This window comes from Mesoplodon densirostris, chromosome 15 (assembly GCF_025265405.1).
Source record: "Mesoplodon densirostris isolate mMesDen1 chromosome 15, mMesDen1 primary haplotype, whole genome shotgun sequence".
NCBI lineage: Eukaryota > Metazoa > Chordata > Mammalia > Artiodactyla > Ziphiidae > Mesoplodon > Mesoplodon densirostris.
The window spans coordinates 31,945,166-31,972,230 of record NC_082675.1 but is presented as its reverse complement, the minus strand read 5'-3'; the positions used below and the strand labels follow the sequence as shown (position 1 = coordinate 31,972,230).

Here is a 27,065-nt window from a genome sequence, read left to right as displayed (position 1 = left end):
GAGAACCTCCCAGAGTCCGCCATTGGTCCCACCAGAGAGCCAGGTAGGCTCCAGTGTTGGGTCACCTCAGGCCAAACAACCAACATGGGGGGAACCCAGCACCACCCATCAGCAGACAAGTGGATTAAAGTTTTACTGAGCTCAGCCCACCAGAGCAACAGCCAGCTCTACCCACCACCAGTCCCTCCCGTCAGGAAACTTGCACAAGCCTCTTAGATAGCCTCATCCACCAGAGGGCAGACAGCAGAAGCAAGAAGAATTACAATCCTGCAGCCTGTGGAACAAAAACCACATTCACAGAAAGATAGACAAGATGAAAAGGCTATGTACCAGATGAAGGAACAAGATAAAACCCCAGAAAAACAACTAAACGAAGTGGAGATAGGCAACCTTCCAGAAAAAGAATTCAGAATAATGATAGTGAAGATGCTCCAGGAGCTTGGAAAAAGAATGGAGGCAAAGATCGAGACGATGCAAGAAATGTTTAACAAAGACCTAGAAGAATTAAAGAACAAACAAACAGAGATGAACAATACAGTAACTGAAATGAAGAATACACTAGAATGAATCAATAGCAGAATAACTGAGGCAGAAGAAGAGATAAGGGACCTGGAAGATAAAATAGTGGAAATAGCTATTGCAGAGCAGAATAAAGAAAAAAGAATGAAAAGCAATGAAGACAGCCTAAGAGACCTCTGGGACAACATTAAACGCAACAACATTCACAATATAGGGGTCCCAGAAGGAGAAGAGAGAAAGGACAAGAGAAAATATTTGAAGACATTACAGTTAAAAACTTCCCTAACATGGGAAAGGAAATAACCACCCAAGTCCGGGAAATTCAGAGAGTCCCAGGCAGGATAAACCCAAGGAGAAACACACCGAGACACATAGTAATCAAATTGGCAAAGATTAAAGACAAAGAAAAATGATTGAAAGCAGCAAGGGAAAAACAACAAATAACATACAAGAGAACTCCCATAAGGTTAACAGCTGATTTCTCAGCAGAAACTCTGCAAGCCAGAAGGGAGTGGCATGATATACTTAAAGTGATGAAAGGGAAGAACCTACAAGCAAGATTACTCTACCCAGCAAGGATCTCATTCAGATTCGATGGAGAAATTAAAAGCTTTACAGACAAGCAAAAGCTAAGAGAATTCAGCATCATCAAACCAGCTCTACAACAAATGCTAAAGGAACTTCTCTAAGTGGGAAACACAAGAGAAGAAAAGGACCTACAAAAACAAACCCAAAACAATTAAGAAAATGGTAATAGGAACATACATATAGATAATTACCTTAAACATGAATGGATTAAATGCTCCAACCAAATGACACAGGCTCGCTGAATGGATACAAAAACAAGACCCACATATATGCTGTCTACAAGAGACCCACTTCAGACCTAGGGACACATACAGACTGACAGTGAGGGGATGGAAAAAGATATTCCATGCAAATGGAAATCAAAAGAAAGCTGGAGTAGCAATACTCATATCAGATAAAATAGACTTTAAAGTAAAGAATGTTACAAGAGACAAGAAAGGACACTATACAATGATCAAGGAATCAATCCAAGAAGAAGATATAACAATTATATATGCCCCCAACATAGGAGCACCTCAATGCATAAGGCAACTGCTAACAGCTATGAAAGAGGAAATTGACAGTAACACAATAATAGTGGGGGACTTTAACACCTCACTTATACCAATGGACAGATCATCCAAACAGAAAATTAATAAGGAAACACAAGCTTTAAATGACACAATAGACCAGATAGATTTAATTGATATTTAATTAAATATTCCATTCGAAAACAGCAGATTACACTTTCTTCTCAAGTGCGCCTGGAACCTTCCTTCAGGACAGTGCGTTCCTCCAGGATAGATCACATCTTGGGTCGCAGATCAAGCCTTGGTAAATTTAAGAAAATTGAAATCATAGCAAGCATCTTTTCTGACCACAGTGCTATGGGATTAGAAACCAATTATGGGGAAAACAACGTAAAAAACACAAACACGTGGAGGATAAACAATACGTTACTAAATAACCAAGCTATTATAAGTAACAAGTTACAGTAATCCAGACAGTATGGTACTGGCACAAAAACAGAAATATAGATCAATGGAACAGGATAGAAGGCCCAGAGATAAACCCATGCACTTATGGTCACCTTATCTTTGAAAAAGGAGGCAAGAGTATACAATGGAGAAAAGACAGCCTCTTCAATAAGTGGTGCTGGGAAAACTGGACAGCTACATGTAAAAGAATAAAATTAGAACACTCCCTAACACCATACACAAAAATAAACTCAAAATGGATTAAAGACCTAAATGTAAGGCCAGACACTCTAAAACTCTTAGAGGAAAACATAGGAAGAACACTTTTTGACGTAAATCACAGCAAGACCTTTTTTGCTGCACTTCCTAGAGTAATGGAAATAAAAACAAGAATAAACAAATGGGACCTAATGAAACTTGAAAGCTTTTGCACAGCAAAGGAAACTACAAACAAGATGAAAAGACAACCCTCAGAATGGGAGAAAATATTTGGAAACAAATCAACAGACAAAGGGTTAATCTCCAAAATATATAAACAGCTCATGCAGCTCAATATTAAAAAAAACAAACAACCCAATGCAAAAATGGGCAAAAGACCTAAATAGACATTTCTCCAAAGAAGACATACAGATGGTCAAGAAGCACATGAAAAGCTGCTCAGCATCACTAATCATTAGAGAAATGCAAATCAAAACTACAATGAGGTATCATCTCACACCAGTCAGAATGGCCATCATCAGAAAATCTACAAACAACAAATACTGGAGAGGGTGTGGAGAAAAGGGAACCCTCTTGCACTGTTGGTGGGAATGTGAATTGGTACAGCCACTATGGAGAACAGTATGGAGGTTCCTTAAAAAACTAAAAATAGAGTTACCATATGACCCAGCAATCCCACTACTGGGCATATACCCTGAGAAAACGATAATTCCAAAGGAGTCATGTACCCCGGTGTTCATTGCAACACTATTTACAGTAGCCAGGACATGGAAGCAACGTAAGTGTCCATCGACAGATGAATGGTTAAAGAAGATGTGGCACGTATATACACTGGAATATTACTCAGACATAAAAAGGAATGAAACTGAGTTATTTGTAGTGAAGTGCATGGACCTAGAGCCTGTCATACAGAGTGAAGTAAGTCAGAAAGAGAAAAACAAATATTGTATATTAACGCATATATGTGGAACCTAGAAAAATGGTACAGATGAACCAGTTTGCAGGGCAGAAATAGAGACACAGGTGTAGAGAACAAATGTATGGACACCAAGGGGGGAAAATGGCAGGGGGTGGTGGTGGTGGGATGAACTGGGAGATTGGGATGGACATATATACACTAATATGTATAAGGTGGATAACTAATAAGAACCTGGTGTATAAAAAAATAAATAAAATTCAAAAAAAATTATTCTTATTCTTGTACAGATTCTTTCAGTAACCCCAAAGTCCTTTTGAATGGCTGTCTCAATGATTCCCAAATTCTAGTTGAATCTTTCATTTGATTTAACGTATTTGGTACTCTTCTTAATGGGGAACTAATAGAGAAAATAGTGTGGGGACAAATAAGCACTAAAGTCCTATCTATTTTAGGGTCGTATGGTAGTTCTATTTGTAGTTTTTTAAGGAACCTCCATACTATTCTCTATAGTGGCTGTAACAGTTCACATTCCCACCAACAGTGCAAGAGTGTTCCCTTTTCTCCACACCCTCTCCAGCATTTTTTGTTTCTAGATTTTTTGATGATGGTCATTCTGACTGGTGTGAGATGATATCTCATTGTAGTTTTGATTTGCATTTCTCTAATGATTAATGTTGTTGAGCATTCTTTCATGTGTTTGTTGGCAGTCTGTATAGACACAGACCTACTAGAGAATGGACTTGAGGATATGGGGAGGGGGAAGGGTAAGCTGTGACAAAGCGAGAGAGTGGCATGGACATATATACACTACCAAACGTAAAATAGATAGCTAATGGGAAGCAGCCGCATAGCACAGGGAGATCAGCTCGGTGCTTTGTGACCACCTAGAGGGGTGGGATAGGGAGGGTGGGAGGGAGGGAAACGCGAGGGAAGAGATATGGGAACATATGTATATGTATAACTGATTCACTTTGTTATAAAGCAGAAACTAACACACCATTGTAAAGCAATTATACTCCAATAAAGATGTGAAAAAAAACAAAGTCCTATCTATTTTAGGATACTAGTGACAACGTCCTAAATGAATTGTGTGCTCACTAACCTTTGTGGCTTTGCCCCGAGTTATATTTTGAATGGCAGTTCAGGAACCCTTGCTAGCATTTGCAACTGCAAAGTAATTAACTGCTCTTTCAGCCTGCCTATGTAAATGTCTTAATATATACTATGAAAGGCCCATTTCATGTCTTGGTTCAAGGAATCTTCTAATGATATAAATTGATGTTAAATCATTATGAGTTGAATCAAAACTATCTAAAGAAACGAAGAGCTAGCACAAAGTTGTAGTTTATAAATAATAGGAACAATATTTTAGTAAATTTGCACTAAGTTTATCGTCCCCCAAATAAAATTCACCTTTTAAGTGTCTTCTTTAGACTCAGCCTCATGAGATTTCCCCAGCTATTTTAAAAGTCAGTATGACTTACCACACCTTGAATACGTTAAAGAACAAAGATGCCCCAACCCAACAAAAAGAACTTGCGTTGCTGGTTTCTTGTTGGTCTAGGGATCTACCTGGTATCATCTTAGGGGCCAACCTCAGATGGGACCAGCTGTCGTGAGGTCCCCATCAGCAGGAAACATGACAGGGAGCAACGGGTTATGTCTGCTATGGAGCAGACAGGTTCATGTGCTAGTAAAAGAATAGCAGGCTTTATTTTACATGCGTTTGTGTGAGCTAAATGAGGAGCTAAAAACAAAAACACACCAAAAGGCCCAAACCACCTGCAGAAACATCCTTGAAAAAAATCACTAGGACTTAACATTTTCTCCGATGGAGATTCATTAAATAGAAATACATTATTTTATACGGTTATCTCCTTCCCTAATGTCATGTGTGGTGCCACTCACAGTGACACTGGCACATGGAATGCCTTTATTTGGTGCCTGGAGAGCCATTCAGCTGACACCTGATACACTGTTGAAAACAAGATTGCCTCTCTCTCCTGTCTCAGACAAAGATCCAGAAAAAGTCAGTCTCAGGTTTTCAACAATGAGAGAGACCTTCCTGGGTTGTAAAGAGTGTTTGCCATTGATTGCTTAGAGTTTTATCAAGCTGGGCATGACTTGTGCTTTGCTTTAGAGCTTTTCTTTCTATTCACTGCTTTAGTAAGACTCATTACTGCAAGATCCCTGAACAGTGGCAGGACTTCATCGCCCCAAGTGCTCACTGCTCCTGGAGCAGAACGAGTCCATTGGGATAGCTTTTGGGGGGAAACGAGTCATCCTGGAAATGCATTTATGATGAGATAAACTATAATTTCATCCATGTTTTTCAAATGATGATATCTTTGGAATACAAATATAAGGAGACTGAATTTAGTGATATAACTAATACCTTGGGTGATTTTGAAGACACTCTGTTTTTGTTTGTTTGGTTTTTTTTTAACTCTTGACAATGGAGAGACTTCTAGAGCTTAATTACTACCACTTGAGAGAGTTTTCACAAGTCACTTTTAGTGCAAAAAAATCCTTTGGTGCTTATGTAGCTGTTTGAAAAAGTGAATTGCGTCCTAAAACAAACTGGGGTTGTACCTACCTGAGCAGGCTTCGGTTTTAAAGATGGTTTATTTCACAGATGTGAACACTATGCAAACCTCCCTCAGTATGCTTTTTCGTATTAACCTGAGCAAAACCATTCTTATCAGTTCATTGCTGAAATGTTAACGTCTTCCCTGTTTTAGTAATTGATGTGCATTTAGCCCTTCTCAAGTGTCTGAAGGATGGCCTCCGGTTTGCCTTTCAGAGCCCCCTGTCCCCATCGCCCCCCCTCAGCTGGCCTCCGTGGGGGCCACCTACCTGTGGATCCAACTCAACGCCAACTCCATCAATGGCGATGGGCCCATCGTGGCCCGGGAGGTGGAATACTGCACCGCCAGCGGGAGCTGGAGTGACCGGCAGCCAGTGGACTCCACGAGCTACAAGATCGGGCATCTCGACCCGGACACAGAGTATGAGATCAGCGTGCTTCTCACCCGGCCAGGGGAGGGCGGCACCGGTTCTCCTGGGCCCGCTCTCAGAACCAGAACCAAGTGTGCAGGTGAGTCCGGGGATGCTGGGACCGCTTGTCAGTGTCTTCTGGGTTTTGACCTGCAACCTCCGTGCAGGTGGCTCACACTTCCTTCAGCTCTGCTGGGACCCTGTCTGGGGACAAAAGGTCCCTTCACCTGTGGACAGCAACCCAATAGCCTGTGGACTTCAAACCTCAAGGCTTGGCATCTCTCAGGAGGCCTCCGCCCCCTTTTCCCCATTCCTAATTTACGCCTTCCTAGGAGTATCACCTAATTCATACGGGAATCATCCCAAAGTTGACAGAAACTGTTTGCTTTAATGATGTCTGCTCATAGGTCAACGCCTCTCGTCTGGGTCCCTTTGCTTTTATGTTCCCTGTTGATGTGTTTGTGGCCTCGAGGGCCTTTGGAAGGCTAGATTCCATCTTAGCGATAGCTTTAAAGCTGTGTTTTTATGGACGGATATTGAATGGAGGGGCTGCTTGCCAGTGACATGGGGCCCATTTGTAAAATAAGCCAGGGTGATTTGTGGACTGCATGCCGGCTTTAAATTCTTAGATGATAAAGTTCTAATTGACTGTGCAGAGCCCGCTCTGTGGGTTGATGGAGAGAGAAATACAGAGTCTTATAAAAATCAGACCCTAAAGAAAGAGCCCGTTAGAGGTTCGAGTGCTGTTTCTGTCTGGCTGCTCTTGGGTCGGAAGTAGAGAGAAATGACAGGTTGGGATACTGAAGTGTTCTTTCATCATTTAAATGCAGATTCTTGCACTGAATTGAGGGCTGAGGTGAGGAGACTCAAGAAATTTTTATGGAGATAATTGATTCTTCGGGTGGCATTATTTAAGAGGACACTTATCAGTAGGTTTCGTTTCCTTTTAAGTTTTAAAAGTACTCAGAGCGCAGTCTAACCCTGTCTGGTAGGAGAAATGATTAAACCTTAACAATGGTAACTGCTTCATTCTTTCTTCATAATTTGGAGTGTATAGTTTCGAAAAGCCCAAAGCTCATGGAAAAAAATTATTTTTGTAAAACTATTTTTGTTAGAAGAGGGAACAGGACCCTTTCTCTTCTTGGGGTATGTGCTATTGGGCCTGCCTTGTCCACCCAGGTCTGTTTCCCAAGTCCCACGTCCCCATGGTCATATCACGCTCAGCGCAGAGCCTCTGGTCTAAGAACTGTGGTGATTCTCACAGCCGCCATGGGCGGTCCAAGGAGAAAGGAGTTTGACAACACTTTATCTTCCTTATTTCTCTTACACCATGTCATCTCCTCTCTCTCTTTAACTGAATAAAATTTCCCTGCCTTTTTTGAAATAATTTATCATCTGTTGTAATGCAAACAATAGCTGTGTAACACTGTGTCTATCACTTTACAATATAAGAATTGCCTTCAAATCTGTTATTTATTTTATAACTGCCTCTTGAAGTCTCTGGGGCCAATACTGTGACCCCCTTACTAGGGCCAGGGAAATAGAAACCCCTGCGGTCCTCCCCGCATGCTCTGTGAGCAATAAGTTTGTGTTCTTTCACTTCAGCGTTACTTTGAGGAATCCTGTTTGGGGGCATGGTGCTAGATCGTCTTCCTCTCCAAAAGAAGGTTAGAATCCCATTGTCTAGGCTGGAGAAAGGATCCAATCTGTCATTCTAGTCACTGACAACCCCACCTACCTATTGTTTTCAGTTGTGTTCTTTTGTATTTTCTCCTGGTTTTGCGCTCGTACATTTCAGGTATCAACATGATTATTGTCTACATTTCCCCTAAATATAAGGCGTGCATATCTGTTTTCAGTAAGCCTTTTTGTTATGGCTGCATGATGTGTAAATGTAGAAACTTTCATAGTAGAATGGCAGCCCTTTTTTAAAACATTAAAACCAATCCTGGATGGTTATTTGCATGCCAGCCCTGTGCCTTAGAGGTTTAACCTCACTTAAGCAAGGAAGCCTGATGAGAAAGCAGGCTTTTTCCTTTTACCATTTGTAACCTGCTGTGGACACTGTTGCATACCTGTCCTGCACGGGGATTGAGCATTTTTGAAAAAGCTGTGGTCGAACAAGTCAATCTTAGGAAATAGAAATATGTTAGGTGAGAGGGTCAAAGCTAGAAATGAGAGGGGGAGATGCTGGGTGGGTGAGGAAAGGGAAGTTGAATGAGCCTCTTACTGTCGGAAGAAATACAGTTTCACCCTTTGCTGAACTGAGACTTTTGAGAAAATCTGAAGGAGAGCTTGTTGACTGCTCAGGTGAGCCGTGTGAAATCGTGGTATGCAGGACGGAATGAAAAGGGGGAAGGTGGATGCTACACACTCTAGACAAAAATGTGCTAACAGTCCCAGCCTCTCCCTCAGATGGTTCGCGAGTGTTTGGGGTTCAGAAAGAGCAAGTCACGGACCTCAAAACCTGAGAGAGACACTGAGCATTCTGCCAAGCAGATGGAAGATGGAAAATGGCCTTGGCCAGGCATGAACAGTGGATGAATCTAATAGGGTGACAGGTAGTAGGAATAATTGGGCATCCATCCCGTGTGGTGTAAAAGGCCAAGAGTATGTGTCTGGAATTAGAGTCATAAAACTTAGCAGCAGCACATATAAAACAAGAGATTGAGGGTTAGGTTTAAGTACGTATGCGTCTACAGTGTGGTCCATGTTCTGTGAATCACTCTGCAATGCTGTTGCCTCCCCACCCCCTCCAAACAACAAAAACAAAAACCAACCAAACAAAAAACCCTAATAGAAGTGTAGGTTGCATTAAGAAAGCAAAGCCTCTGTTGTAGGTGGCGATAGTCTTTTTCTACCAGTGCTGGGAAGCCTCCCTGTTATTGTCACACTTACTTCTGGTCCCCACATTTTAAGAGAGAAAGCACAGAATAGACTGTACTCAAGGGAAAGCACCCAGGATAGGAAATGTTCTGGAACTTTGCTCAGCCAACGTGGAATGATGGAAGAATTGAGAAAGAGGATGGGGACGAGCAGGGTGTCTGTGCAGATTTGACAAGAGCTAAGTCATGCATAACGAGTTTCCAGTGGCTGGTGGGTTCAGGCAGAACCTGGCATTGCAGAAGGAGATTCTTTACTCACGAGAGGATTGAGCTGGCTGAACCTGAAGGCCTCTTCAGCATGAAGAGTCTATGTTCTCTTTCTAATGAAATGATCCAGTGTATATTTCTACCCTGAACGTCTCGGAGTTCACTTTTATTTTATCCTTTTCCAAATTCTCCCTAATCATGCGTATCGAGTGCTGTGCTGGGCAGTGGAGGTCTGTGATGACGTTTGTAAAAATCTGAGCAAACGGGGGGAAAACCACTGAGTTTTTCATACAGCTAAACAGGTTAAATTTGAAAGACTGACTCTTATTCTGAGCTTCCCGCCTGGTTTTATGCTAAAATATCACTTTCATGAAATGCCAGTGCCTGAGGATACTACAGCTGGAGTCAGCAGTTGAGAATTTGGGCTCTGGCACCAGGCTGCCTGCGTTTGAGTCCTGGCTCTGCACGGAGCTAGACATGTGACCTTGGGAAGACTTCGTACCTTCTCTGAGTTTCTCTTGTCTTATCTGTGAAACAGGGGTGATAATAATAGTGTTGTATCTCCTAGTGTGGCTGTGAAGCCTGAAGGAGCTAATGTGCATGTAAGGTGCCTAGGACAGAACCTTACACATAACAAGTAGTCAATACAAGTTAACTGCCCGTGGCGGAAAAAAAATTATCTTTTAACATTTTCATTCAAAAGAATTAGATGTTGGCAACCTGATTTTGTTGCCTTAGATTACTCATCTGGTAAATTGAAAATCGGAGGGATACAGTTTTATATTTGGACTCAGAGAATCCCCTGCAGTTGGGCATTGCATCCCATGCCAGACGCCATTCTCGGATTCTTTTTCTATCAAATCTGTTTCTTTTGGACAAGCTCTGTTTTCATTTCGGTGCTGCACCCATGGGGCCTGTCCTATCATGCTGTGGTGACACCCATGAAACTGTATTTCGTTTCATGCATTGAAATGGAAAGATCACTGTTTATGACCCATCTCTGTGCTCTGGAATTGATTTTCATGTGTGGCTTGTAGATGCGATCTTATCACCTGGTCGTATTTCTTTCAAGAATCGTACGGGAGCACACTGCCAGACCTCTTGCTTCTTATGCTTCTGAAAATTATTTTCAGATATATGCACAGGCTCTTGCACGTGTGACCCTGATCAAATCACTTGGCTTCTCTGATTCTCCAAATAGGGAGCCCTCGACACCTGCCCTGATAATATCAGAGGTGTTTTTGAAGATCGGGTTAGACATTATCTGTAAAGGTATTTTACACATGAGAAAAGGCCCTGCCGACATGGGATATTAAAAATGGTTATAGTCAGGAGCTACTTTGAAGATTTATACACATATCTACTTATTTTTCAACTTTTCATTTCAGCTATAGTTGGGAAACCTCAGAGAGCTGAAATTATTTCAGTATCCAGTGAAGCAAAATGCAATTTAGTTTGTGTTTTCTATTATATCTTATATCCTTGTAACTATGTGCCGCCTGTATATCACAAGTCATTAACTCGTAGCTACTTGAAAAAGAGAAATGGGTGATGCTGTTAGCTTGATTTTCACAGTGGACTTTTTAAGTGCTTATTTGGGGATATTGCTTTTTATGTATCCTGGGTATTGTTTAACTGTGGCCAAGTGGCTTGCTAATAACTGGCACCAGGAGTTAAAACAGGATGATGGTAAACTAATGACTTAACAGTTAGGATTGGTGAGAGTGAGAAAAAGCTGAACTGAAATGTGTTCTTTAGACTTAATATAACTAAAAACATTTGAAAGAAGAATGATTGCACTGTTTAAAAATTCTACGCATAAGAAATTTATTAAGCACGCATATTTGTAAGGCACTGTTCCAGGCCCTAAGGGCAGAGCAACAAGACGAGATCTGGCCTTCAGAGCTGATATATTTGGGGGTATTGGAGGGAGGAATTGTACAGGCAATAAATAAATAAATATATGTACGTGTTTGTATATATAAATATATGTATATTACATACACACACATATATATAATATAATAAATGCTATGAAGAGAAATAGAGAAAGAGATAGAGAATGGAAGGGTAGGATTTTTTTATTAGATTATTTTTTATTTCTAATCGTGCTAAAATAACCTAACATAAAATTTACCTTCTTAACCATTTCTAAATGTACGGTTCAGTAGCGTTCCATACACTCAATCAATCTCCAAGACTTTTTCATTTTGCAAAACTGAAACTCCATAGCCCTTCCCCACACTTCCCCCCTGGCAACCCCCGTTCTACTTTCTGTCTCTATGAGCTTGGTGGCTCGAGGTCCCTCATGTAAGTGGAATCGTTCAGAATTTGTCCTTTTGTGCCTGACTTATTCACTTAGCGTAACGTCTTCAAGGTTCATCCATATTGTAGCATGTGTGATTGCACCTTTGTAATTACTCTGATAACGTTGTATGGTGTATACTTAGTTTATGGGATTCTTTGTAAACCCCTTTGAGACTTTAAGCAATTGCATTAGTTTTCAGTGAACAATTCTCGAAGTTTAAAAATGTTTTATCTTTCTGACTTGTGGAAATCTTGCCTCCTAGAGCAGGTGGTAATGCTGTGTTTCCAGAGAGTTCAAGTATATGCATATAAGTGCTGCATCAGGATGGTATAGCCATCCCATCAACAGACAGCCTTCTGTTTGTCAAGAATAACGAGTGAGATAAGAAATTGGAGGTTTTTTTAAAATAATGAACCATTCTTTTAAACTAGTAATGGGGGGGTACATTTTATATTTGTAGAGAGGTATATATTTGTTCTATATATGCCTAGTTAGAACCTTTTCTGTGACTGTAATAAGAACTTTGATTATGTGTTACATTAAAATGCATTTTTGTTCTACTTGGGATTTGATAAACACAGTTATAGCTACCTTGTCTATCCTACTTGTAGTGACATGAGAGATGGGCCATACTTTTCATCTACTTCAAGTCACTTCACCTTCCATTGCTCTGTGGCCTGTGAGACAGTGAATTTATGCTCAGCCTATGGTGGTGTACATTTTTGTGCGTCTCCTGTTCTTTGCAATGGTGGTCGTACTGCTGCCCTAGAACAAATGTATTTGTGTAGCTCTCTCCTGCCTTTGCCACATGCTTGGATGGCCGTGGGGAATGTTCCATTAACTACAAGTTAATGTTCCGTGATGTCTCTTACCGTTTACCCTGAGACCGTCTTTAACATGCTTTATTGTAGCAACACACTCTGTCCTACCAGGCCTAGTCTAAATCTCACTAGATTTAGGTTAATATTGGTTTTGAAGTATTAATTCACCATGTTTGCTAAATGTGACACAAGAGTGACTTGTTTTATTTTTAATTTTTATTGGAGTATAGTTGATTTACAATGTAGTGTTAGTTTCAGGTGTACAGCAAAGTGAATCAATTATACATAGATATATATATCCACTCTTTTTTAGATTCTTTTCCCATATAGGCCATACACAGTATTGAGTAGAGTTCTCTGTGCTATATAGTAGGTTCTCATCCATTATCTATATATAGTAATGTGTATATGTCAATCCCAATCGTTTTAAATACTCTTGAATGGGATTCGCTTATGGGAAATGGAAAGTGATGGGCTTCTTGGCAACAGGGCCTTCCATGAAGCCCAAATTGCGTGATACCTGCATTCCACTGAAGGCCGACCTCTCTGTGTCTATTTATTTATTATTCTTAGTTCCTCTTGTGGGAGCAAAAGAGACAATCTGGTTGGGATGGGTCTGATCTGAATTTAAACCCTGTCAAAACTTGATTTGTTTTCTTCCTAAATCAAGGGTAGCCAGATTTGTGTTTTCTGTACAGAACTGTTGCTGGCATTGCAGTACGTCTCTGGACCTGCACGATCACCCACGGGCACTGGGGGGCAGGTGGGAGCCCATCTAAGACCTCGCAAAGGCTGAGACTCAGAATGAATACAGGCCAAGACCTCATTGGATGGAACATAATTTATTTTTCATTTAAGTTTATTTACCAGGGAAAAAAATTAAAGTGTGGTAATTCTAATTCTAAAAGAGCTCTGCCAAAGGGCAACAGGTTTTTTTAATGCATTTCCAACACTTTAAACCATTTAATGGTTTAATGTGACTTCCCTGGTGGCACAACGGTTAGGAATCCGCCTGCCAATACAGGGGACACAGGTTCGAGCCCTGGTCCGGGAAGATCCCACATGCCGCAGAGCCACTAAGCCCGTGCTCCACAACTACTGAACCTGCGCTCTAGAGCCAGCGAGCCACAACTACTGAGCCTGAGTGCCACACGTTAAACCATTTCCAACACATTAAACCATTAAAACCTTTCTCTTTTTTTTTTGAATTTTATTTTATTTATTTTTTACACAGTAGGTTCTTATTAGTTATCTATTTTATACATATTAGTGTATATATGTCAATCCCAGTCTCCCAGTTCATCCTCTCCTCCACCCTGCTTTCCCCCCTTGGTGTCCATACATTTGTAAGAACCTTTCTTAATTATAAACATTAACAGTATCTGCCCTATTAGTCTGCAGATGTAAATACATGGCATTGGGTAGTGCATCGCAATTGGGCAGAGGACAGGTGCAGAGCAGCAACGTGGCACCTTTTTTATTATAATATATTCAGTCCCTGCCTTACAGGCTTTCGTGCCCCAGAGGCTGTAATACCCAAACCTGAAACCCTGCCTTTAAGCACTGAGTCAGCACTTTCCCCGTGTCTGAGCACTAAGGCCATGGCGGGGGAGGAGGGGGATAGGGTTAGAACTACTGGAGCAACTCTGTATGAGAGGTTTGGAAAGGCCTCTAGGAAGACCAGACAGATGGAGGTGGTTGCTTTCAGAGTCCTCGTTATCCTGCCTCTGTGACTCTTAAGTGCCCTGGTAGTTCTAGAAGGTGCCAAGCAGGCCCCTTGACAGTGAAGAGTGAGCATTGCTAACAGACTTGTAGGTGTGAGGTTGAAGCTTTTGTAGGCAGCTCCCTGTGTAGCTTTGAATGCACTGAGGAGGGAAAGAAATTTAAGAGAAAGATCCGGGGATTATCAGTCAGTGGCTGTGGCTTCCCCCGGCCGTACCTCTGATGGGCCATTTGACATTGAAGAAAATCACAGAACCCGCCGGACTGCGTTTTGTATGTCTTATCAATGAAGGGCTTGACCAAATTCCTGGTTCAAGTGCTCGGATCCCATCAGTCTCTGTCAGAGGGGCTTTGCTGTCATAGAGAAACATCCTTGTGGTCAGGATTAGTCCCCTATTAAGTACCGACTTCAGCATGCTGAGTGAGCCTAAGGCCACCAGAAGGCTTAAGGATGCCTCTGCTTCCCACAGCAGTATCTTCTAGAAAGAGGAAGACACCCACTAAATCTTAACCTAGGCAGTTTTTAAAGAGACCCTGGGTCATCTAAATCTTTCCCCAAATCTCTTATATATTAAAAAAAAATTTAGTACTGAGAATGAAATTTTTAATTTTTATTAGAGCAAATGCCTTAGTTCCTTCTCAAACTTATGATTCCGTAGACTTCTATTTTGTGGTCTCTATGTAAGCATTTCTCATAGACTGGGTGCATAATCAATATGCACTGCTTACTTAGGTTTTTTGTTAAGACTCAGGGCATGATTAAACATTCTAAATTGCCTTTGTGAATATTTCGGACATATTCAGAGAAGACAATGTCCATTGGTTAACTTCTTTCCCTTTAAAGTCTGCCTGACTTGGGGTGAGTGCTGGTTCTGACACTAACAGCTAAAGAATATCTCAACAAATTACTAAACCTAGGAACCTAAGTTTCTAATAATTCTAGTCTGTTTTCTACCAATACTAGCACTTTCTTCATAGCACTGTTGGGAGAATTAAATGTGCTAAATGCATGAGAAATGGTTAGCAGAGAACTCTGGTCACTCTGAAGTCTGAGTACTGGGTTGGCCAAAAAGTTCCTTCGGATCTTTACATGCTATGTTGAGGAAAACCCAATAGGTCTGCTAGCAAATTCTGATAAAATGAATACAGTTATTGTGACTGAGGATACACACTATTGTGGCAAAATCTTCCAACAGGACATTTAAGCTGGTAAGATGGGTTTTGGTTGACACACTCACCAAATTGCAGTTTGCTTTAAGTAAAACAAAAAATAGATGTACGTCCTCAAGCTAATGTCAAAAGCTATTGCAATATTCACTGGAACCTGGGAAAACGGTGCATTTTTGACTCTTTCCCGTGTTGTTGGGAAAAAGCACAATGACCCAAAGTCCCTGAAGGGTGGCAAAGAAGTAGGATAACTGTGAAGGCTTTACTCACGTGTGAGGCATCAGTCTGCAGTGGTGGTTGCCATTATTAGTGACCCGGTGAGTGGTTTTTTTTTGTTTTTTGGGTTTTTTTTTGCGGTACGCGGGCCTCTCACCGCTGTGGCCTTTCCCGTTGCGGAGCACAGGCTCCGGACGTGCAGGCTCAGCGGCCATGGCTCACGGGCCCAGCCGCTCCGCGGCACGTGGGATCTTCCCGGACCGGGGCACGCACCCATGTCCCCTGCATCGGCAGGTGGACTCTCAACCACTGCGCCACCAGGGAAGCCCTGGTGAGTGTTTTTGACATGTTAGCCCTTGGAAGAGCCCTGCCCCAGGCCCTAACACCTCTGAGTTCGCTGAGAACACACAAAGCCTGACAAGCACAGTGTGATTAGAGCAGTAAGGCAGCCTCTCACTGTGATGGAGGCATCCTGGTGGATGTCTTCCCCTTTGCCCCTTTACCTGCAGACAATCAGGAAGGTATATAAGACTCTCATGGAATGAGATTGGAGGTGAGGGTCCTGATGCTGTGGATATAAGGGACTGAAGTGTGCACAGGTAAATTCTTCCCCTGTGGACTGCTTCTGAGACAGGCTCTACCTGGCTTCTGAGCCCCTGACCCAAGAGCAGAAAGAATTAGTCTCAGTATGACCTTTGTCTTCAGGACATTTCAGGAAAAGTTCACACACCCTTAACTCGCCAGGTTCGCTCTGGGTTTGTGCCTCAAACGCAGCAAATCCAATTTCACGAATTGGGAAATAGATGGATTTTATCTTTGACCTCATAGGTCCCGTGTGCTTCTATCCATCTTGCCTAGGCCGGCTCACATTCATCCTCCTCTTATCACACCAGCTCTCAGCTCACTTGTCCTCTTTAATGTGAATGGATAACTCATTGGAACACATTCAGTGGCATTTGGGCTCCGATTAGAACTTGCCTGCTTCATTTGTAAGGATAATGTCGCTCCCGTTGTTACAAACTAAATTAAAAAGAAGTAAAATAAATGAGAGCTAAAACTTGTAGAGTGATAACAACAGAATATGAAAGCTTGATGATATGTCACAATTTTAGTTTATGAAGGTTAACCACATTCCTGTGTTTGGGTAATATTTTTATAAATTAATTTTAAGAATACAAAGAACCGGTAATTGCATTACCTATTAGAATAAATTTTGAGTGAATAGAAAGCTTTAAAATGAATAATGCATATAAATGAAATTAAAACTACAAACAGCAGAAATTTTATTAGGAAGTATGGTTATACCTATTATTAAAATAAGAATGATAATAGAACAGTTTGAGATCAAGATTGCTGATCTTCCATCCATGTTATTACCTTTGTAGAATGAATAATGTAAGTAATATAACTACTCAGGTAAAATATTTCTATTGACCAAATAGGAATATTTCTTTCTTACAGATCTAGACAAGTGACTATAGACATGGATTTATAGCTGGCATTGAAAACTCTTTCTAGCATATATTAGCAGTAGAAAAGATACAAGTATTAACATATATTTCTGTTAGGTGTTATATATTTTTACATATTTACTATTCTTTAGCTAGACTATATTGCTCTTAAGTTGGATCATGAATTCATCATACATACATTTTATTTGTTAATGTTTGTAGCTTGTTGATCTATTTTAATTACTGAATTTATAGGTACCATATAAGAAGGCAAAAATTATGGAAATATATAGTGAAGAAGGTCATAGATTTCCTCATCTTTCTTGCAGTTCCTTTCTTGGGGATAATTCTTGGGTGTTTATCTTTGCACATCTCTCTCTGTGCCCATTTAGACATATAAATATCAATCTGTGTCCCAAGTCTGTTGCTTACTAGTTCTAACAATGCAATATTATATTGTACGTAAGGTTCTGCAGTTTGATTTCACATCAGTCAGTACTCTCTGAACATCTCTCTAGTGGCTAGAGTCCAGTGCAATATTTACATATCTTTAACTCACTCTTAGTAGTAGCAACTTACTATTATGAAATATGGATACCCTAATTATTCAGCCCTTCTCCCTTTTGATGGATACTGTTGTTCTTTCTATTAAAAAGAATATTTCAGTCAATATCTATAAATGTATCTGCTTTTATTATTTTTTATTTCTGTAGGTTACAGTTTTCAGATAGAATTGGTGGGCCAAAGATACATGCATTTAAGATTTTAGTAGAGGTCACATTACTTTCCAGAAGGTTCTAGCAAGTTAAACTCCATCAGCAAAGTGTGAGAATGTTAGTTTCTAGACATGCTTTTGAGATTGTATATTAATGATCTTTTACAATTTATCGATTTATCAGTTTAGAAATGGTGTGTTACTATATTAATTTACATTTTACTATTTTTCATGTGTGTATTGAATATATATATTTTAACATCTTTATTGGAGTATAATTGCTTTACAGTGTTGTGTTGGTTTCTGCTGTGAAACAAAGTGAATCAGCTGTATGCATATGTATATCCCCATATCCCCTCCCTCTTGCATCTCCCTCCCACCCTCCTTGTCCCACCCCTCTAGGTGGTCGCAAAGCACCGAGCTGATCTCCCTGTGCTATGCAGCTGCTTCCACTAGCTGTCTATTTTACATTTATATGTATATATGTCAATGTTACTCTCTCACTTCGTCCCAGCTTACCCTTCCCCCTCCCTGTGTCCTCAGGTCAATTCTCTACATCAGTGTCTTTATTCCTGTCCTCCCCCTAGGTTCATCAGAACCATAATTTTTCTTTTAGATTCCATATATATATGTGTTAGCATACGGTATTTGTTTTTCTCTTTCTGACTTACTTCACTCTTTACGACAGTCTCTAGGTGCATCCACCTCACTACAAATAACTCAGTTTCATTTCTTTTTATGGCTGAACAATATTCCATTGTATATATGTGCCACATCTTCTTTATCCATTCATCTGTGAATGGACACTTAGGTTGCTTTCATGTCCTAGCTATTGTAAATAGAGCTGCAGTGAACATTGTGGGACATGACTCTTTTTGAATTATGGTTTTCTCAGGGTATATGCCTAGTAGTGGGATTGCTGGGTCATATGGTAGTTCTACTTTTAGTTTTTTAAGGAACCTCCAAACTGTTCTCCATAGTGGCTGTACCAATTTACATTCCCACCAACAGTGCAAGAGGGTTCCCTTTTCTCCACACCCTCTCCAGGATTTATTGTTTGTAGACTTTTTCGTGATGGCCATTCTGACCAGTGTGAGGTGATACCTGATTCTCATTTCTATAATGATTAGTGATGTTGATCATCCTTTCACGTGTTTGTTGGCAATCTGTATATCGTCTTTGGAGAAATGTCTGTTTAGGTCTTTTGCCCATTTTTGGATTGGGTTGCTTGTTTTTTTGATATTGAGCTGCATGAGCTGCTTGCATATTTTGGAGATTAATCCTCTGTTAGTTGCTTCGTTTGCAAATATTTTCTCCCATTCTGAGGGTTGTCTTTTCGTCTTGTTTATGGTTTCCTTTGCTGTGCGAAAGCTTTTAAGTTTCATTAGGTCCCATTTGTTTATTTTTGTTTTTATTTCCATTTCTCTAGGAGGTGCATCAAAAAGGATCTTGCTGTGATTTATGTCATAGAGTGTTCTGCCTGTGTTTTCCTCTAAGAGTTTTTTTTTTTTTTTTTTTTTTTTTTTGTGGTATGCGGGCCTCGCACTGTTGTGGCCTCTCCCATTGCGGAGCACAGGCTCCAGACGCGCAGGCTCAGCGGCCATGGCTTACGGGCCCAGCCACTCCGCGGCATGTGGGATCTTCCCCGGACTGGGGCACGAACCCGTATCCCCTGCATCGGCAGGCGGACTCTCAACCACTGCACCACCAGGGAAGCCCACCTCTAAGAGTTTTATAGTGTCTGGCCTTACATTTAGATCTTTAATCCATTTTGAGTTTATTTTTGTGTATGGTGTTAGAGAGTGTTCTAATTTTATTCTTTTACATGTAGCTGTCCAGTTTTCCCAGCACCACTTACCGAAGAGGCTGTCTTTTCTCCATTGTATAGTCTTGCCTCCTTTATCAAAGATAAGGTGACCATAAGTGCGTGAGTTTATCTCTGGGGCTTCTATCCTGTTCCATTCATCTATATTTCTGTTTTTGCACTAGTACCATACTTTCTGGATTACTGTAGCTTTTCAGTGTAGTCTGAAGTCTGGGCGCCTGATTGCTCCAGCTCTGTTTTTCCTTCTCAAGATAGCTTTGGATATTTGGAGTGTTTTGTGTTTCCATACAAATTGTGAAATATTTTGTTCTAGTTCTGTGAAAAATGCCATTGTAGTTTGATACGGATTGCATGGAATCTGTAGATTGCTTTGAGTAGTATAGTCATTTTCATGTTGATTCTTCCAATCCAAGAACATGGTATACATCTCTTCATCTGTTTTGTATCATCTTTAATTTCTGTCATCAGTGTCTTATAGTTTTCTGCATACAGGTCTTTTGTCTCCTTAGGTAGGTTTATTCCTAGGTATTTTATTCTTTCTGTTGCAGTGGTAAATGGCAGTGTTTCCTTAATTTCTCTTTCAGATTTTTCATCATTAGTGTATAGGAATGCAAGGGATTTCTGTGCATTAATTTTGTATCCTGCTACTCTACCAAATTCATTGATGAGCTCTAGTAGTTTTCTGGTAGCATCTTTAGGATTCTCTATGTATAATATCATGTCATCTGCAAACAGTGACAGTTTTACTCCTTGTTTCCCAATTTGGATTCCTTTTATTTGTTTTTCTTCTCTGATTGCTGTGGCTAAAACTTCCAAAACTATGTTGAAAAATAGCGGTGAGACTGGGCAATCTTGTCTTCTTCCTGATCTTAGAGGAAATGCTTTCAGTTTTTCACCATTGAGAACAATGTTGGCTGTGGGTTTGTCATATATGGCCTTTATTATGTTGAGGTAAGTACCCTCTATGCCCACTTTCTGGACGGTTTTTATCATAAATGGGTGTTGAATTTTGTCAAAAGCTTTTTCTGCATCTATTGAGATGATCATATGGTTTTTCTCCTTCAGTTTGTTAATATGGTGTATCACATTGATTGATTTGCATATATTGAAGAATCCTTGCATTCCTGGGCTAAACCCCACTTGATCATGGTGTATGATCCTTTTAATGTGCTGCTGGATTCTGTTTGCTAGGATTTTGTTGAGGGTTTTTGCATCTATGTTCCTCAGAGATAATGGCCTGTAGTTTTCTTTTTTTGTGACATCTTTGTCTGGTTTTGGTATCAGGGTGATGGAGGCCTCGTAGAATGAGTTTGGGAGTGTTCCTCCCTCTGCTATATTTTGGAAGAGTTCGAGAAGCATAGGTGTTAGCTCTTCTCTAAATGTTTGATAGAATTCACCTGTGAAGCCATCTGGTCCTGGGCTTTTGTTTGTTGGAAGATTTTTAATCACAATTTCAATTTCAGTGCTTGTGATTGGTCTGTTTATATTTTCTGTTTCTTCCTGGTTCAGTCTTGGAAGGTTTTGCTTTTCTAAGGATTTGTCCATTTCTTCCAGGTTGTCCATTTTATTGGCATAGAGTTGCTTGTAGTAATCTCTCATGATCCTTTGTATTTCTGCAGTGTCAGTTGTGACTTCTCCTTTTTCATTTCTAATTCTGTTGACTTGAATCTTCTCCCTTTTTTTCTTGATGAGTCTGGCTAATGGTTTATCAATTTTGTTTATCTTCTCAAAGATCAAGCTTTTAGTTTTATTGATCTTTGCTATCGTTTCCTTCATTTCTTTTTCATTTATTTCTGATCTGATCTTTATGATTTCTTTCCTTCTGCTAACTTTGGGGTTTCTTGTTCTTCCTTCTCTAAATGCTTTAAGTGTAAGGTTAGGTTGTTTATTTGAGATATTTCTTGAGGTAGGATTGTATTGCTATATACTTCCCTCTTAGAACTGCTTTTGCTGCATCCCATAGGTTTTGGTTGATGATATTTTTAATCATCACATTATCTATTTCTATTTTTAGGATGCTATTACAATCTTTTCCTTTTCAATTTGTAGGAGTCTTTTATATAGTAGGGTTATTAACTACTTGTCTGTTATATGTTTTCTAAATATTTTCCCTCATTCTACCATTTGTCTTTTGACTTTATTCACGATAAATTTTGTTGAAGAGAAATGTTTACATTTTGTATATTAAATCTGTCAATCATAGCCTTTAGAACTATCCATATATCTTAATATATGATTAAATTATCACTAGAATTTGAATCAATCCAAATATATTTATTCTAGGTAGATGGTGAGATATGCAGTCACTTTTACTAATCAAACTGCTGTTTTTCCAGTGGCTTGTTTTCCAGTCTTGTTTTAGAAGATACTTCCACATTTTCTTTGAATATTTTAAAAATCATTAATTTTCACACTTCAGTCTTCAACCAGTGAAATTCTGGTCCAAAAGACATGCAAAGAAGACCACAGGGCTGGGGAGGCTTCTGGAAAAGGTTCCTTTGCTCTTTAATGATGTACAAGGAGAAAGGGTCCTTTCTCACCTTGCATGTTATGTGATGTGGCATCCAGGAATGCAGCAGGCATCAAACGACCCCACGGGAACCAGCTAAAAGGACAGCCAGTGGGAAAGCTGAGTAGACATAACTGAATTAAAATACCCTCCACACCTCATTTTGGTTCCCCCCTCCCCATCATCCCTCTCTCCTTCCCTCCCTCCCTCCCTCTCTCTCTCCCTCCTTTCCTTTCTTTATTCAACAACTATTTATGGAGACCTTCTTATTTGATAAACACTCTCCTAGGCATGGAGGACACAGTGGTAAAACACATGAGCACTGGCCCTCATGGATGCAGTTTTAATCTATAAAGTCGTCCATTTATTTTGCAGCACATGCACATATTTATTTGGAGCAAAGTTTGCAGAGATTCCCAGGATAGGTGTAGCGAGGAGGTTCTAAAAGGAAACATAAACATTAGGGCACAGAGGAACTTTAGAAATAAATTGTTTTAATCAGGATGCTTTGGGCTGCAAGTAACATAAAGCCTGCTCATACAAACTAACCACAAAGGAAATGTATCAACTTGGAGTAAGAGGAAGCCCATAGATAAGTCACACTTTGCAGTTTGTTGATTTAGTGGTTCAGTAATATTACATGAGATCCTTCCAAACGTCTTCTGCGTCAGCTCCAACCCAAAGATGTTCCTCTTCATGGCCATGAGGAAAACATGCTTTGTTCATAGCTGGTAGAGGGTGAGAGAAACCTTTCCCCAAACCTAGAATATAATTCCTTTCTTTCAATCTGTTAGGCCAACTTAGGACCAATAATAACAACCAGTAAAGTTTTTTCAAGCTGATTTACTTAGTGTCCTTATTCTCAAATGTTAATGTACTTTGGTGATGTTGGTATACATCAGAATCACCTGGAAGGCTTTTAAAAGATTGCTGGATCCCACTCCAGAGTTTATGAGTCAGTAGGTTTGGGGTTGGGCTCAGCAAGTTATATTTCTACCAAATTCCCAAGTGATGCTGATGTTGCTGGTTGAGACTGACTTGGAGCAATAAAGATGCAGTCTTGCACTAGACACCTATTAGAATGTCCAAAATCCAGAACACTGACAACACCACCTGCTGGTGAGGATGTGGAGCAACAGGAACTCTCATTCAGTGCTGATGGGAATGCAAAATGGTGCAGCCACTTTGGAAGACAGCTCCACACTTTCTTACAAAACTAGAAGTATATTACCACACAATCCAGCAGGAGTACTCATTGATATTTACCCAAAGAAGTGATAAACTTATGTCCACCCCAAAACCCGCCCAAGGATGTTTGTAGCAGCTTTATTCATAGTTCCAAAACTTGGAAGCAACCAGGATCTCCCTTGGTAGGTGATTGGACAAATAACTGTAGTCCATCCAGACAAGTGAATATTATTCAGCGCTAAAGAGAAATGAGCTATCAAGTCATGAAAATATATGAAGGAAATTTAAATGCATATTACCAAGTGAAGGTAGCTAATATGGAAAGGCTATGTATGTACAATTCCTCCTGTGTGACATTCTAGAAAAGGCAAAACTATGGAGACAGTAAAAAGATCAGTGGTTGCCAGGAGGTAGAAGGGAGGGAGTGATGAGGAGGCAGAACAGAGGGGATTTTTAGGGCAGTAAAAATATTCTGTATGATACTGTAATGATGGGTACATGCCATTGTACATTTGTCCAAACCCATAGCAAGTAGGACACTAAGAGTGAACCCTAATGTAAACTGTGGACTCTGGTTGATAATGACCTGTCCGTGTAGGTTCATCAGTGGCAACAAATGTCCCATCTGGTGGGATAAGTTGATAATGGGGAGGCTGTGCTTGTATAGGGCAAGAGGTATATGGGAAAGCTCTGTATTTTCTGCCTAAATTTTGCTGTGAGTCTAAAACTGCTCTAAAATAAAAGAAAGAAAAAGATATATCCTTGGGTCTGTGGATGGGATGAGCCATACCTAAGCTACAAGGTGTGGAGAACTAAATATCTATTGAAAAATTGGATAAGGTTTATTCCCGATCTTGAATAAATGTGTTCAAGGTTGTTAGTACTGTGTATGAATCAGAATTGAGATCTGCAAAGAAACTTGCTTTTTATTTTTATTTTTTTAAGATGCTTGATTTTTAGCAGGCTACTAGTAGAGTTCACCCTTGGGATCAGTTGGAAATCTATTCTTCATACTGAGTGTGTCTCTAACCTTGAGTCCACTCATAATGAGAGAAATGTATAACACCCGAATTGTTTAGAGGATGTTGGGATGCCGTTCTCCATAGGTTTCTCACTCTTCTGCACATTTTGCCAGTGGAAGCACTGATGGTCTTTGTTCTGGGCTGTCTTTTTAAGGATGCTGGTATAGCGAACGGCTGTGGGGGACAGAGGCAGCACCTGCTCCTGGAGCAGAGGGCAGGCTGTCTTCCTGTTCAGTGTAATAAATGCCTCTCTCTGGAGCAAAGGACAAACAGGTGTGCTTACAGCCAAGTAAGACATTTGTATTCCCTGAGCTCAGGGTCCCTCAGGCCTAACACAAACCTCCTGCGTGTGTATCACGGCCTGGCCCCTCACTGGTGCCCTCATGGAACTTTGGGTGCAAGGGGTGATGAGAGAAGCTTGAAGCTCATGCCACTTGTCAGTAATGAAGTCCTTCATCTCTGACCCAAGAATCTCAGGTCTTCTGCTAACATACATGAAACTGGGGCAGGCAACTCGTTAATTTGAAAGTTGGGCAAAATCTCGGACCCTTCCAAGTTCTTGACAGTATGTACTTAGAAGAAAAAAAAGTGAGTTCTTTATAACGTCATCTGACTTCTACCTTTTGATGAATAGGAAATTGAGGCCTGGATAAGCGAAGCAACTTAACACAAGCGCACAGTGAATCTATTTACACCAGTGCACAGTGAGTCTGTTTGCACAAGGGCACAGGGAGTCCGTTTACACAAGTGCACCACCAGTCTGTTTGCACAAGTGCACAGTTGCAGAAGCTGCTTTCAGAGCCAGCCCTTGGGTCAATCGGCACACTCTGCTTTGCCCCTCACCACAAAACGGGGCTCTGTGAGTACAGCCCACAGCCCGGGTTTAGAGTTGATTTAAGGATGTAACGAGACAATAAGAATTTCTCATTTCAAGAGAGAACCAGATAGAATTGACATGAGCTGAGTGAGGCGGTTAGTTGTATAGAGCACAGAGCTGTAACGTGACAGGGTGATTCAGCACCAAGAGATGCTTGGAGGAGTAAAAGGTCATTATCAGCCAGGGTCACTGAGCTCTAACTCTTCTAAGAACTACAAAGTGAGATTAGTTGGCCTTCCCTGTTATTTCTTGATTTGTGTGTTTGCTGATTGCTGCCATTCTGAGGCCGGGTGCTGATGTATTTTACATTATAAAGTGGGGCTCTGTTCGACCCACAGGTATTAAATATGCCTCATAGCTGGTAGGGTATGCAGACTTAGCAAGGTGGTCCTATTGAAGGTTTTGCCCTCAGTTAAGCTCTGGCACATTAGCAAGGCCATTCTGCTCACTTATTAGGTGTATGTTGGTATAGCTCGTCTTGTTTTTACATGGCAGCATGTATCTTTTTCTCTTTTGAAAGAATTTCTCTGTAGTACTACTTTGTAGTAGAAATCGTAACTCTTCTATATTTTATCAATAGTATTCCTGACCCTTCTAGCATACTGATCACATCTCAGCTTCAGTTATTAAAAAGGTTTATATCATAATAGTAAGGTTAGGATTTTGACTGTTAGGAAGGGTCTATGAGCAGATGACACAGTCATCTTTCATATAAATTCCAATATGGTTTCATAATTTTTTGAAAACAAAGACACATCTCTCCACCTCAGAACTGCCTATAGCTACTTCTTAAAAACAAAGCTTCACCAGGGAAGCTGACAGAACGTGGCCCTGGGCTCTGCACCTGGGTTTTCACTGAGCCCCAGGCCCGTGGCAGAGAAAAGAATGTTACCTGGGCGACCTGTCTATAAGCTGGTTATTGATTTCACCGTGGTTATTGAAGCTATCGCTGTAGCCAAAGTGAAAACAAAAGTGAGGCCAGAGAGGTGAATTCTGCAGATGATCTGGATCCAACAAACAGAGGAAATCATTGACACGCCGTGCCACCGTTGTAGCTTCCTTCTCTGGCCACCTTTGTCTAACTCTAAGTATATAAAACACACAAACGTTCCAAGAACCGCACAATTTCTGAGAATGATTTCTAAAGAAATCAGTAATAGAGGTTACTATATTTTAACTTATTAGGGATTTGGGAAGCAGAAATTCCAACAGTTAGCAATTATAATTCTTCCTAATAAGTTCACCACTTGGCCACCATTGGAAACATTTTAATAACAGGTTCAGAAAGGTAAACCTAAGCTACTCTTTTGGACAGATTATGAATCTATGGTATTTCATTTGCGACAAATAGCTAACATATTACGTGATGTGTTTATTAGTCCAAATGAAAAATATTTACGTTAAACCTTCTTTTTCCACAGAAAGTGTAGAGCCTATAATATATTTGCATTGCTTATCTTTTTTCAGCAGTTTATGCTCAGAAAATGATATCATTTCAAATAATTAGTAGCAGAAATGAAATATAAAATAAAAAAGGAGAATGGGAAATCACAGGCTCCAGGGTCTTGGTGCTGTGGTTAGTGTCCCCTTGTCACCTTGCAGCGGCTGACACAGGGGACGCTGTGATGGGGATTTAGGAGGTGTGAAATGGGCTGCACTGGCATTTCAATTGAAGCAGCTTTGGACCCATTTCGTCTTCCAGGTGGAGAAAGACTGCAGGGCGGGGGACCAGGTCTTCCACCCTGGAGCCATCACTCCTGGGAGTGTGCCGGGGTCCCCACGTCCCTGTCCTCAGCCAGCTTGCAGGGAGCTCCAGGGGCTGCCGGGTACCCCACCTGGATGCCCTGGGCACCTTCAACTCTGCTTCCCTAAAACACTGAGCATCTTCCTCTTCCCCCCAAGCCTTTTCTCTCTTACCTCTCCCCCCAGATAAATGTCCCTTAGTTCAGTAAAT

General features: G+C 40.6%; 1 protein-coding gene across 3 annotated transcripts in view; it reads left to right on the top strand.

Annotated features, from left to right (window-relative positions):
- Positions 1-27,065, top strand: part of PTPRM (protein tyrosine phosphatase receptor type M) — a 759,871-nt gene that overhangs the window by 338,461 nt on the left and 394,345 nt on the right. For all 3 annotated transcript variants that reach the window (XM_060119604.1, XM_060119603.1, XM_060119605.1), the window contains exon 7: positions 6,005-6,298. In XM_060119604.1, coding sequence (XP_059975587.1) covers positions 6,005-6,298 — 294 coding nt within the window. The remainder of the gene's footprint in view (positions 1-6,004; positions 6,299-27,065) is intronic.